At 37.5% G+C, this 13409-nt stretch overlaps 1 protein-coding gene across 3 annotated transcripts in view; it reads right to left on the minus strand.

The window, feature by feature from the left end:
• Positions 1–8092: 8092 nt before the first annotated feature.
• The window catches only part of LOC140912808 (uncharacterized), a 69058-nt gene continuing 63741 nt past the window's right edge, over positions 8093–13409 (minus strand). For all 3 annotated transcript variants that reach the window (XM_073347899.1, XM_073347900.1, XM_073347898.1), the window contains exons 27-29: positions 11741–11875; positions 10773–10884; positions 8093–9769 (exon numbers count right to left, since the gene is read on the minus strand). In XM_073347899.1, the coding sequence (XP_073204000.1) occupies positions 9611–9769; positions 10773–10884; positions 11741–11875 (406 nt within the window). In that variant the 3' untranslated portion in view covers positions 8093–9610. The remainder of the gene's footprint in view (positions 9770–10772; positions 10885–11740; positions 11876–13409) is intronic.

The following is a 13409-nucleotide window of genomic DNA, read 5'->3' on the forward strand; positions in this document are numbered from 1 at the left end:
CAGAAAAGAGTTAGATTTCTGAGAAATGGGGATGCTAAAATTGAATAAATTACTCAAGCCATGAAAGTTTAACAGGGTTTCCCTGCAGCTGACACAGAACAGGATCAGTACATTAAATTTCTTGATTCTTTTCTTCACAAGTCGTCAGGACGACAACATAGCAGCACCAGCACAAAAGTCACTACCCAACCTTTTCTGTGAGGCCTGACGAGAATGTAAAGAACTACTAAGATTTTACTTGCCTGTTTCCTTCCTCCCTCTTCCCCACCCCAAAATACACCCCTGTGAGCAAATAAAATTTTGAAAGGGTGATATTGATAAAACTAAATATAAGACTGGTCAAAAAAACATTTGCAAGAAATGGGATCATGATGCAAAGATATGAATTTTAAAATGTCATAAAAGGAAAATCATTTTAACTTTTATGGACTTATCTGTATCCAAAAATTCCTTTCCTCTGTTCATTAGTGAATGGGATCATTTGATCACTTGATTGTTAACTGTACTAAATACATTCACTTAGGAATGTATTTAATTACTACTCCTAGTATTGTCTTCTCTTTCTGAACAGCCAGTTACACTGACTTTGATTGCTGTTTACTGTCTTCTGAAACTAGGAGGACGGTATTTGATAGTATGTATTGAAAAACTCATTCATTGACATGACTCCAACAATATAAAGATTAGTCCAGATTTTGATTTTTCCTACATGGGTGTAAATCTGGAGTCAGAACAAGTGACATTTTAAAGCACACAGCAATGGAATTACCTTAGGTTTGCACTGGTGGATATGTGATAAGTTGTGATTCTCAAAGCCTAAAACTGGGGAAACCCTTTCACAAGTCCAGCTCTGCCAAAAGTCTCTGCTAGCCCATGCTGCTTCAGGCAGAGATGCAGAGGACATACTGCTGGATTTGCTGTGCAATATCTTAATAGTGAAACATACATGGCTCCTATTCATACATATGCTATGTATTTTTTGTCCATAACACTGTCAGATTAAGTGCATTAATATTTAAAAACTAGATTAACCAGTGTGTTCAAATAGCATCACAGAAAAATCTCAAGACAACTCTGAGTTACTCTTGTAAATACTGACTGTGGATCAAATTATGTCCTCAGTTACTAATGCTCAGCTCCCAAGTAATTGGGTTACTGTGTAAATATAACCGATGGCAGAATTTGGCCCTTTATCTTCAGTCAGAAAGCTATGCTTTGCTTATTATTTCAGGATTATAAGGCCCCAAATGCTAAAGCATTCAGCACTTAGGGCACATTTGTCCAGCCTGCAGTGGAGAGCCTCTCAGCCTGGGTTAACACCAGACTTGGGCTAGCGTGGCTTGAGCTAGCCCTCCAAAAAATAGCTGCACAAACCATGCTTTGAAGCTACAGCTCAGGTTCTGAAACACCCCCCATCCCGTACTTCCGTAGGCTTACAGTGCGTCACTTTCAGAATACTTCCAAGATGGAGTCATGCCTGCATCTTTCTTTTTGCTGAACCTACAGAAGCATTAACAATTAGCTCCTTTCCTCAAAAGCAGCTTTTTGGATATCTACTGTAGGTATTCAGAACAGGAAGGAGAATTTCCAGAAATTAGCTGGATTGCAATTTTATTTCCAATCTTAGCTCACTTACAAAAAATGCTACTAACGATGTCCACTAAAATACTGGGATAATTTAGGAGGAAATTGGTTTAATGGTCTTCCGAGAAAGTTATGAAAAGAGAGTGTGCTGATTACAACTTAGGGATCCCAAGGTATACTTTTATTCTTATCGTTTTTACCTTTTTCATCCAATGGAAAAAAAAAAGATTTTAAACATGGCTGCTGCTTAAGCTTTTAAACATGGCTGTAAATGTTTGCTTCAGGAGTTTTATATTTAGACCATACAAATAATTCAGCTCAGGGCTGAAATGTTGCAAGATATATTTGAGCTTTATTTGAGAGGTTGTGTGGGGTTTTTTTTCTTTTTTAATAAAACCAACAAAGGAACAAAAACAGGAAGATTTGCCTTGGCTTAAACATGAATTTTCTGGCTCTTGCATCTCACTTTTATTTTTGTTTTGTTTTGTTCTGCATTGAGTATTTCACTTGCTATTCTTTACTCTTTATTCATAAAACAGGGTGTAAGTCTTCTAGGACACTATTAAGTATTTCAATACCTTACTTAATATAATTTGAAACTAAATAACAAATTCTGACCAACATTTTTAACCAGTTATATGACTGGTATTTTGTACCTGCACAGTAACATAAGAAAGGGACGGGGGTTTTATGACTGCCTTAAAGTTAACTTAGCAGGTGAAGGATGGAGTTTTTGCTCTCTTCCCACAATGTGATACTGAAAAATCCACTGCAGGTTAGTTAACAGTTTCAGCACTATTTTGTAATGTTTGCTCAATGTATATGAGCATTAAGAGACAGAGCATTAAGTGCCTTTATTCCTGAACCAAATCCCATTAAAACACAATGGAAAACTTTGCATTCATTCCTTGGATTCCAATGTGGTCCTTATCCAGCCAGAAAACACTAGTAAGGTTCTAAATCTACTGCAGTTCAGTCCTAAATAAATCTTTCTGGAAGGTGTGTGCAGTTTCATCATCCATACAAATGGACTCCCATATGCATTAGGAGTACATAATTCCATTCATATCTAATTCAAATCTTTAATATTAAAAATGTATATGACATTAAAGTCTTGTTAGTATATACACACAAAAACCCACTCATCTCTCTCAAACTTGCAAAATTAAATTAAGTACTGAAAAGGTCTTGTATTACTAAGACATTATTACTTTTACAAAAGATGCAGCACATTTACAGTTGTACTATGAAATGTCAAATAACTGCAAGCAACAGAACACAAAGTTCATTTTGTGCTCTGTTATCCTTCCTTTTTTTATTTTGGTTGCTCACTAACTGGCAGTTCAGTTTATATGCACCAGTTCTTCCAAGTCACAAAGGAAGTGAAGTTCTATGGCACACTACTTTTGAATAATTCTGAGGCTCAGCACATAATAACTATGGCGTTACATCTTGATCACTTAAGGAATAGCCCCTTTGGGATTACTTGCATGACTGAGACAAGCAAGATCTAGCCCATAGTTTACAAAGGAGCAAGAGCTTCAGGTACTTTTGAGATCCTAGACCTGTAGCATTAAATCATCAAATACAATGTGAAATTATCTCAGGGCAATACTTACTCAAGAGAACAGGAGATGGTGAGGATTCGTAAAAGCTCCTTTGTAAAAGTGAAATGATCTCACCTTCTATTACATTTATATCAGCTTGAGGAATGGAGTTCGCAGAATACCTACATCTGTCAAGCCATTTTTGGAAACATTTGTTTTCAGCTTGTGCTTATCAAAGTGTCAGCTTAAAGGACAGGATAAATTAGGGCAGAATTTCTGACAACCCTGGATTCTTTCCCACTAAGTTGTTCACTACGTTATGGTTAATAGTAAACTTTCCTCCCACTAAAATACAAAAAAGAACCTCTCACACAAGGGTTGAATAAGGCTGAAATAATCCGTACATCCATTGCTGTCATTGAAAAGCTTTTTGCTTCATTACACCACAAATAACTAAAAATAGCCTACTATCATTCTCTTACCAGTCACCTAGAAGCTGCCACTGGTTAAAGGAAAAGTTCTTACCATGTACAGTACTGGTGTTTCAACTGTACACGTTATCTGTTTTTGTAGTACAGAGACAGAAAATAGCCAGCTTATCTTGGTGCTTGGATGACTCTGTACCTGAAAATGGGGGTTGAATCAGCAACAAGTCACCCAACTGAGTGATAACTATTTTACATCTAAAGAGGGTTATTATATACAGTGTGTCTATCACAAAAGGGCTGTGACGTTCTTGAACTTTTATAAGATCACGAAATGGTGAATCCAAATAGAAAATAAACAAAAACAGTCTTGGTCAAAATCCAAGAAATAAAGACTCATTAAAGGGAATAAGCAATAGCTTTGTTGGCTAATGCACTTACAATAGTTGCTATTAAGGAGTCAACACTTACCTACAGTAGTAATTCTGCATTATTTCCCTATTCTCCAAAAAGGAAATAACTAAAGCAGCATCTCAGACACTACTGGGGATGAATGTTGACTTTGTAAATATCAAGATCTGAACAACTGTCCTACTCCACCCTGAATGTAGCCTGTGATAATGTAGCAGAATTCAAGTACAAGATTCCTTCAGCCCACAGTCGATGATTCACTTCAGTTCATGTGACATATGTTCTAACAATCAGCTTTGTATCTGCCACATCCCTGTAGCCATTAAACTCTTTCCATTTCAAAACTCACCAGGTGTTCAATTTTCTTCTCTGTCTAGAAGTGCCTCTCTAGAAGAGGAAGAAAGGCTATTCACATGTGTTCGTATGTATCCCTTTGCCTGATTATGTAACCTTTCCTGATCTCTGAACAGCTGTCACTCTTGCAGTCAGACTGACTTCTAAACTGTTCATCCATCATTCCCTTTTTCTTTCACGGACAGAGGAACAGCAGTCATTTTCAAACTTCCAGATGACATTCCGCCACTTACACGGATCCTTTTCTACAAAAGGATCACAGCATTTTGCAAACATCTAGTTTTAGGTCCTCCCTCTAATTTTGTGTCAGTCATTAAGTATATCCCCGTTTTACAAATAGAGAAAACTGAAAAAGACAGTACAAGCAATTGTTATGCAAGGTCACAGAGGAAGTGGCAGAGTGAAGAAGTGAATTCATGTGCCCTGAATCTCAGTCTCAAGTTCCAAACAAGGTCCCTATTTATTTTAACATACGAAATAGGAAACCATTTCAAATCAGCCATATAGTGAACGACACAATACCCATCCATCTCCTCCTTCCTTCCTTGTCTTCAAAACAATGGGCACAATTCTGTAACCATTTACACTGGTATAAATCAGGAGCCATTCCATCGAACGCAGCAAAGGTACAGCAGTGTAAAAACTGGTAAAATGAATCAGAATCAGGCCCACTATTTGACGCCATTTGAAGCCTAACACCACATTTTACAAACACTTCTGAATAGATAATCGGTCAAATTCTCAGTTGTTATAATTCAGCAAAGCTCCATTAAGAGTAGTGGAGCTATGGCCTTTTATATGGTGAAAGCCTAAACTGAACAGTGCCCAAGTGCTATCAAGGAGTGTGGTGTGGAATAGCCTCAGGTCCAACAATAATCTCATGAATGCTCTGCACTCACAGCATACTGCATTTCTGAAGACGATTAGGAAAGCTGCTCAGTTCACTTATGTCACCAGAAACCTGGACAGTTCTGCTTGTCTATAAAGTATTGCTAAATCAAAAGTAATTTAGACAAGTGGTTTTAAATGAGGATTCCCACAGCAAAAAGCTGAAAGCAAGTTGAAGACAAGAGCATTACAGTTACACAGGCCAAATTTGACTGTGAATCCTGGGTATTGCAAAGTCCACACTAGTTGAGAGATTTTTATGAAATCTTGCATGCATGCAGATCTTTTATCAACTAGATGATACATTTTCTTGTGTTGGCACCTACAAAGATGGGTTAGCCATTTAATGACAAAGTTAAAACAACAACAACACACAATTAAGTATAACCTGGCCTTTTTCCTAGGATTTCTAAACCCACATATGCATGGCAGTGCCAAACTTGGAAAGGAGGATCAAGTAAGTCCTAAATGTATCTCAGTCAACTTGACCATTTAACAGGTTTCAGAGAAGCAGCTGTGTTAGTCTGTATTCGCAAAAAGAAAAGGAGTACTTCAAGTGAGCTGTAGCTCACGAAAGCTCATGCTCAAATAAATTTGTTAGTCTCTAAGGTGCCACAAGTACTCCTTTTCTTTTGACCATTTAAGTATCACTGTGTCACAGAGGCTCATTTGTAGCTCACTACTCTGGTCAGTAACTCGTCAGGCCTGACACACTCATAGGTATCTACAAGATGTCATGTCTTTGGAAAATTCACTGATCATTAATATTCTTGCATGATGTATGTACACAATGGGTATTATGAGTTATGGATATATGGTAGAACTATGACTAAAATGTGTTTAAACCAGACATATCAGGGGCAGCTAGTAAACAAGTCTGCCCTAGACAAAGGAATAAGTCTGCTTCTCTGAGCAGTCCAGACATCGGGCAGAGACAATGAAGGTCTATTTACATATTAGGTAAATAAAGCTATCAGGTTAGCAAGCATAGGAGGCGACAGCTTGGCATCTACACTCCGCAGGAGAGAGAAGCCTGGTCTCCATTTTACTTTTCAAAATATACATCGGCCTATAAAGACAGAGGGCTGAACCTCAAAGTGATAAACAATAGAATCAACTGACTTATACAATATTATTGTATTATAAAAGTGCACTGATCCTTTATGAAACCTTATGACACACTACTGATTAATAATGTGAACTGTATGTACTAACTCTACGTAAGGGATAATGAATGCTTATTAATATTATGCTTTACAGTCTTTTACCCAAAGGGAGAAACTGGTCTCTCGGAGACAGGAGGGAATGTCACGTCTTCTGATGCATGGAGTGGGTTTAGCCCACGAAAGCTTATGCCCAAATAAATTTGCTAGTTTCTAAAGTGCCACAAGGACTCCTCGTTGTTTTTGCTGATACAGACTAACACAGCTACCACCCTGAAACCTGTCACGTCATCTGACTCCAAAGAAATTAAGCAAGGTGTGATCAAAACAGTGGAAGCCCAATTTACATATAAATTAGCAGGGGTATGGAAAGACCAGAAGGGAAGAGGAGCATGAGGTTATCCTCCCTCTTGAAGCAAGGTCAATGAACTTTGAGAACTATGCTTTTCAAAGGTTTACTGAACTATACAGGGACGGGCAGAGAACCCCCACGTTATCTATCATTAGACCAACATAAGGCAACAGAGCTCTTGCAAGCTGAGGAAGATGGGTCCTTTAATGAGGGTGGGAGGAGTTTTAAATCTCTGGAAATGGAATATAGGTAAGAAACCTATACAGATATTTCATTTAGTAAGACAAGGGAAGCCAGCACCTTGTATTTCTGAGGAAGATCCTAACTGAGGGAAAGCCAGGGGTGGGAAGAAGGAAGATTGGTGAGAGAGAGAGAGAGAGAAACCATCTTAAACAAACCCTGTACCTTGCTGGATTAAGCTTTAGAGTTTTAGATGTGCTTTTTCACTTTTACTTGCTTGTAACCTTCTCTACTTCTATTTCTTGGCATCACTTAACCTATGTCCTAGTGTTAATAAATTTGTTTTATTTTTACTATGCAGTGGAGTGTTTACAAGGAAGGGTGCATCTGACCCAGTTGTAAGTTAGAAAGCTACAATGTACTTTTGTCTCTTTAAAGGAATAAGCAAACTATTATTTCTCTGAGCTGTCCAGGAGAGGGCTGCACACTGCAGAGCCCATGGTTTTGGGAACACTGGGGACTGGGAGTGTGTTGGGGTCACTGCTAATATTAACCAAGTCTGGTAAGACATGAGCGTGTTTGTGATAACTGCTGACAGGCTGTTGGATTCAAAGTGTTGAGTCAGGTGTACAGTATACAGAACATGAAGTGCATGCTGGTTGTGTCCCCCCCGCACAGGCAGGGAGCAGAAGCATTTTGGGGCACTCATGGTTGTAATACAGTGACAATCTCTCACTGGTCTGAAATGCACCCCAGAATTTGACAAATCACAGTTAGAGTTCACTTAGACAGCCTTCCCCAACTGCAAGCACTCCTCTGTGATCCTTATGAGGAAAGTTAAGGTGACCACAATTTACTCCTTTTCAACAACGTCATTTGATCAGCTAACCTTTTTCTAATGTGGCTCTTTTAATGGGAATCACGTCTAACATAGCTCTTCTGGATCAGATAAATATTTGTGTATGGCAAAAAGCATGGCCTCAGCTAATTAGTTTTCTGGCTTTCACTGAAACTTTAACCTGTATTGCTACTCTGAAACCTGTATTGTGTGTCATATGTAATTAGAGTGTATACAAACACAAATACAATTGCTATCACTATCAAGCTGATTGAAAGTGCACCAATATCCTATTCTGGCTCTAATTAAAAATGATTCTATAAATAACATATGGAGCAGGCAGCATAATGTATCTGATGAAAAGATAAGAACGTTTAATGAACTGAAGAAAAACGGCCAAAAAGGTAGCAGGACAGCAGCCTTTGGTGGTAAAACTTGAAGAAAAAGAATCATATTTGTCAAAAAAGAAATTAATCTGATTTTGATGGGTCACCCAGTGTCTAAAAAACTACATCTCCAAAACTTTAACATCAGCATGGAATACTACATTAAAGGACTTTTGTGATCCTAGCTAAAGCCTCAACTGATATTAATGTCCCATTTACATTTCTCATACACAGGAACCTGTTTTTTGCTAAAAACAGGTTCAGAAAGTGAACTACTCTGCTACAGATAATGTGTTACAGCTTAAATCACTGGTAAAATAATGCAAAACTCCATTACATAGTAATCATCAGGTCACAGCATTAACAGCAGTCTCTCTTCTTCACAAAAAAATAAATATATTTTTGGACTCAGAAAATTTCACTCAACTTCAGTGTACATTATAACAAAGCATGCATATTTTTATACAAGATGCTTCATTATGCTCATACAGAAAACAGCTGAAAGTATGTCTCCGCACCACTCACTTGAAAATGTATTATGTGCTTCTCACTTAACTGAATCAGAAGAAATGTTCTGAAATGTGTGCATGAACACAACCTATTTATCGAAAGGTTTAAGAGAACATAAGAAAACTTCAAAAGCCAGGAATCCAGAGCCCTACAGGGATGCGACTCTTAAGTGTGCAGTGGAGCCTGATCCTGACTGGGGGTGCCAGAAGCTAGTATAACAAGAAAAAAATAACAGTAATTCAGCTAACTGAGATAGGTTAGAGCAACTGCCATTTGAAGTGATGTGATCTGGCTAAAAGCAAAAGGAGGAATGTCTTAATTTTGATTCTATATTCAAACTCCTAATGTCAAAGTTCTCCTTGTTGTTAGCTGTCAGCCTTTTCTCGTTAATATAATTACTAAATTGTGCATCCTGTTAGCAATAACACAGACAATTACAGGTATTTACTCTTCACACACCCACAGAGCAGAGTTCAGTTCTTAAAGTTTTATTTCCAGTAGAGAAACCCACAATGAATCCAGCTTTTTTCTTTTATTGCACTCTGTAAAGCTTCTTTACAAGAAGCTAATAAACAGTAATAGTTGATATTCCTTTAAAATTTATATTGTAATTTTCTTAAAATAAAATGTATATAGAAAAGATACCATTTACAACCCAATTCAATAGTATTCAATTATTATATATTCCCAAACAATATAATGCAGCAGTTTTTTTATAGGTTGCACTGAAGGGGAATATCTTCTCTTTAGCAAATATAATATTCCATTGTTAAGGAGCAATTCAAGTCAACTTTGGAGTAACCGTGATATACAAAAACTTCTTACAAGAAGCTCAAAATGCACATATTGTAATGAGGATATATACAACTGTGTCCAGTGCATAGTTTAACAACAGCATGTGAAAAGTCCATTATCTTGAGTTGGCACACCATTATCTAGAAGAAAATAATTTACCCAGCAATTGCGATGCATTTAGAGAATGCCAGTGAGGCACAGAAAAACAACAACATGTAGTGTCACCAAGTATGTGAGGAATAAATAGCGGGATTTTGCTCTGGAGGTCAGCAGCTTGGAGCAGTAAAGGCTTCGCCCTCGAAGCCATCTTTTGAAAGAAAGGGCTCCTCCTTTCATCTGCAGGAAACAAACAACTTCAAATAAATAATCATCAGAAAAGATGCAAGAGAAGCTCTCATTATACTCTAGATTTGTGAAGTACTGTAATCCTTCCAACTGGGTCTGCACACATGGCATTAAAATAAGGGATTCGTGGGGAAAAGAATGGAGCAGTTACAAAAGATATGGGGGGGAGGGGAAAGAGGCTACAGGGTGAGTGTAATATTTAATTACATACACAGAGCAGAGATATAGACAAAATTATATGCACACACACAATTTATATAATACATGTAAATATCCAATATACACCCAAAATATACATAAACGGTATACATTTTATTTAATTGACATTTGCATGAAAGTACAGGTTACCATCCATAACACAGCATAACACTGAAAGGTAAAGTCAAACATACTGTTTTATTTTCAATATTTTACTGACATTTTGAACGTACACATATGCATCTCTCCAGGGTATGCCCATCACCATGATCTCTGGCACTATAAAAGATGTATCTTAGATGTCTGATTTTTAGTACAGAGGGAGATGCTGGCCGATTTCAGGTGTTTGATTCAAAAATATATTCAGTAAATTCATTACATTCCCACAAACCTGTAATATTTCTCTTCTAGTTCATCCCTTGAAAAGGCTACCTCCAGATACACATATTTACAACAGCAACCTCTCACCTGGGAATGTTTACACATACAATGGGCAGATCCTCAGCTAGAATAAATGAAGCCACAGGAGCTATGATGATTTGTACCAGCTCAGGATCTGGCCCAATGTGTTTAGCTGTTCGCAGTTTTACTCTTTTATTATTCATTTCAGCGCACTTGTAGTTTACTGCTCCATTCTTTTGGGTTATTTATTAAAAATATGATTTAATTAAAAGAATTTGAAGAGAAAAGACTTCCCCGTTCTCTCAGCCATTTGCGACTGGAGGTGTACAGTGTGAGCACCCATTTTTAGGCAACTTACGACTCAGAATTTCTTCAAGGTTACACATTTCCTTACCTTACGTACAACAATGTGTTCGCTAGGATTGATGATCAAAGCCTCTCTTTCCTCAGACTCCATCTGAACAGTGTATTCTCTAGGTACAGACCTGTAACTACTCATTTCAAGTCTAGAGAAAAGAAATTGAAAAGGCAGGAGGAAACATTACTGAGTTATCTACTCTTTAGAAATACCATTATCAATTATCATCTACCTACGGAAACATTCTTTTGTACAGCTCAACTAGTGCTTACTGCTTTTGGTAAAGAAAACAAAAGGAAACTATTTGTCATGTCTTTTTCAGTTTCCTCTTTTTGATTCTGGATGTTTTACTTATTCATACTAACCCTAACTTTCTTTTCCTCTCTCTAGCTGATTGTTTAGTACTTCTCAAATTAGGATGGTGATTTTATTTATTTGGATGTAATTAATATATGACTTTATCTCTCTGAGTGTATGTATAAAATCTGTTATACGTGGAATACTCTGCTAATTCAAGGGGAGAAAACAGTACTGACTAGTGAGTTCAGCTAGGAAATCGGTAGACATTTTTAAATTTAGATCAGCACAAAGACCCAGCAATTTGCGATAGAAGTTTTCACTGCTGTCAAACTGGTTCTGTGCCTAGCCACGAAAATCCAACATTTTTCATCACTAACATCACTAAAGGACAGTGGCAAGCAACAAATAAAAACTTCAAGCTAAAATTTTTAGACACACTAGACACTTAGTATTAACATCAGCCACAGTAACTCAAAAGGAAAATTCTTACATTCTTCCAAGAGGAAAAAACCTGCAATTGGTCGTTTAGGCCCTGATGCTACAATTAGATCCATAGGAATGAATCACTGTGCCCATGTGGAGCTCCCCCGCCTGCTGATTTCAAAGACATTCCCTGTGAACATAAGGGTTTGCTGCATGGCTCCAACTGTATGGTCGGCTCATATGGTCTGAAAAGGGAAAAATATTGTGCAAGTATCTCCAACCTTTTACATTGTTCCTCAGTGAGTCTTAAGGCATCTTCTGCAGCTTCTCTCCTACTCCTTTCTTCTGACAGCGTTTCTGTCAGTTGCAACAGGGCCTGTTGCACTGAATCATACTGCTGCTGTGTCTCTGCAAGCCTATGGCAAATGCAAATACTAAATCAATTTAAGTACAGAAAGGAAGATTAAATTTTCTGATCATCTTTTTATGTAATTTACTTGTATCTATTACAGCAGTTCAGGTATGCTAACTAGAGATTGCATTTTTCAGTAAAAATATTTCACCAGTCTCGGCTTACCCAAAACTAATCACAAATTCATGTTGAGTTTGCTGAATAGTTTCAAGCAAACCAAAACACTCAAAATGTTTCTGTAATGTTAAAATATTTTGTTCTGACCAGACTCAAAATTTCTCTTTCTGATTTCACGTATTTTGACAAAAGCAAAGGAGGACTAGAGTCACAAAGGCATAAGGCAATTAGGTCACTGGGCCAGGGAAAAAGAGTGGGAATGACTCTATAGCACAGTGGTTAGGGCACTCTCTAAAGAAGTGGGAGAGCCAGGTTCATGTCCCTGCTCCAGTGACTAATTATTTATGAACAGTGGAACAACTTCCACAGGAGAGACTGAGAAAGACTCACACCAGAATATCCCATGGTCCAGTGGCTAGGCACTCTCCTGTGACCCAACTGCAAATCCCTTGTCCACATCAGGCAAAGGGAAGAATCAAGCCTGGGTTTCTCTTCCATCCCAAGAAAGATTCCTAACCACTGGCCTAAAGATTACAAGGGAGGACTCCTCCTCCTCATTTCCCTAGCCTTTCTGTGAATCTAGTTCTCCTTAGCTCGTCAAAATCCCCAAAATTGAAGCAAAATGCTCAGTTTTGACCTGATTCAAAAAAAAAAAAAAAATTGTTTTGATTTCCCAGAAGTTTCAAAAATTTCCTTTTCAGTTTGACCTGGGGGAAAAAACAAAACCAAACAAAAAAAACCCCAAAACATTTTGTACATTTTTTGGAATTACCAACTAACTGAAAAATCCATTATTGCCCAGCTGTAATACTGAATCGGAGTCAAAGTCAAGTCACTCATAACATGAGTACGACAGGTCTGGTTTTAAAAGAAAATATCACCAAATATACCTCAATTTTTTTTCACATTTAAGACCGCTAATTCAATTACACTCTTAATAATTCCTATTTCTTATATACGCTTATCAATAAATCTCAAAGTGCTTATAATTATAACTCAAAATGATCTAGACAAACTGGAGAAATGGTCTGAATAAACAGGATAAAATTCAATAAGGACAAATGCAAAGTACTCCACTTAGGAAAGAACAATCAGTTGCACACATACAAAATGAGAAATGACTGCCTAGGAAGGAGTACTGAGGAAAGGGATCTGGGGGTCACAGCGGACCACAAGCTAAATGAGTTAACAGTGTAACTCTGTTGCAAAAAAAGCAATCATTCTGTATGAGTATTGTAAGCAAGACACGCAAAGTAATTCTTCCACTCTATTCCACGCTGATTAGGCCTCAATTAGAGTAGTGTGTCCAGTTTTGGGCACCACATTTCAGGAAAGATATGGACAAACTGGAGAAAGTCCAGAGAAGAGCAACAAAAATTATTAAAGATCTAGAAAACATGACCTATGAGGGAAGATTGAAA

The sequence above is a fragment of the Lepidochelys kempii genome, chromosome 6 (assembly GCF_965140285.1).
Source record: "Lepidochelys kempii isolate rLepKem1 chromosome 6, rLepKem1.hap1, whole genome shotgun sequence".
Taxonomy (NCBI): Eukaryota; Metazoa; Chordata; order Testudines; family Cheloniidae; genus Lepidochelys; species Lepidochelys kempii.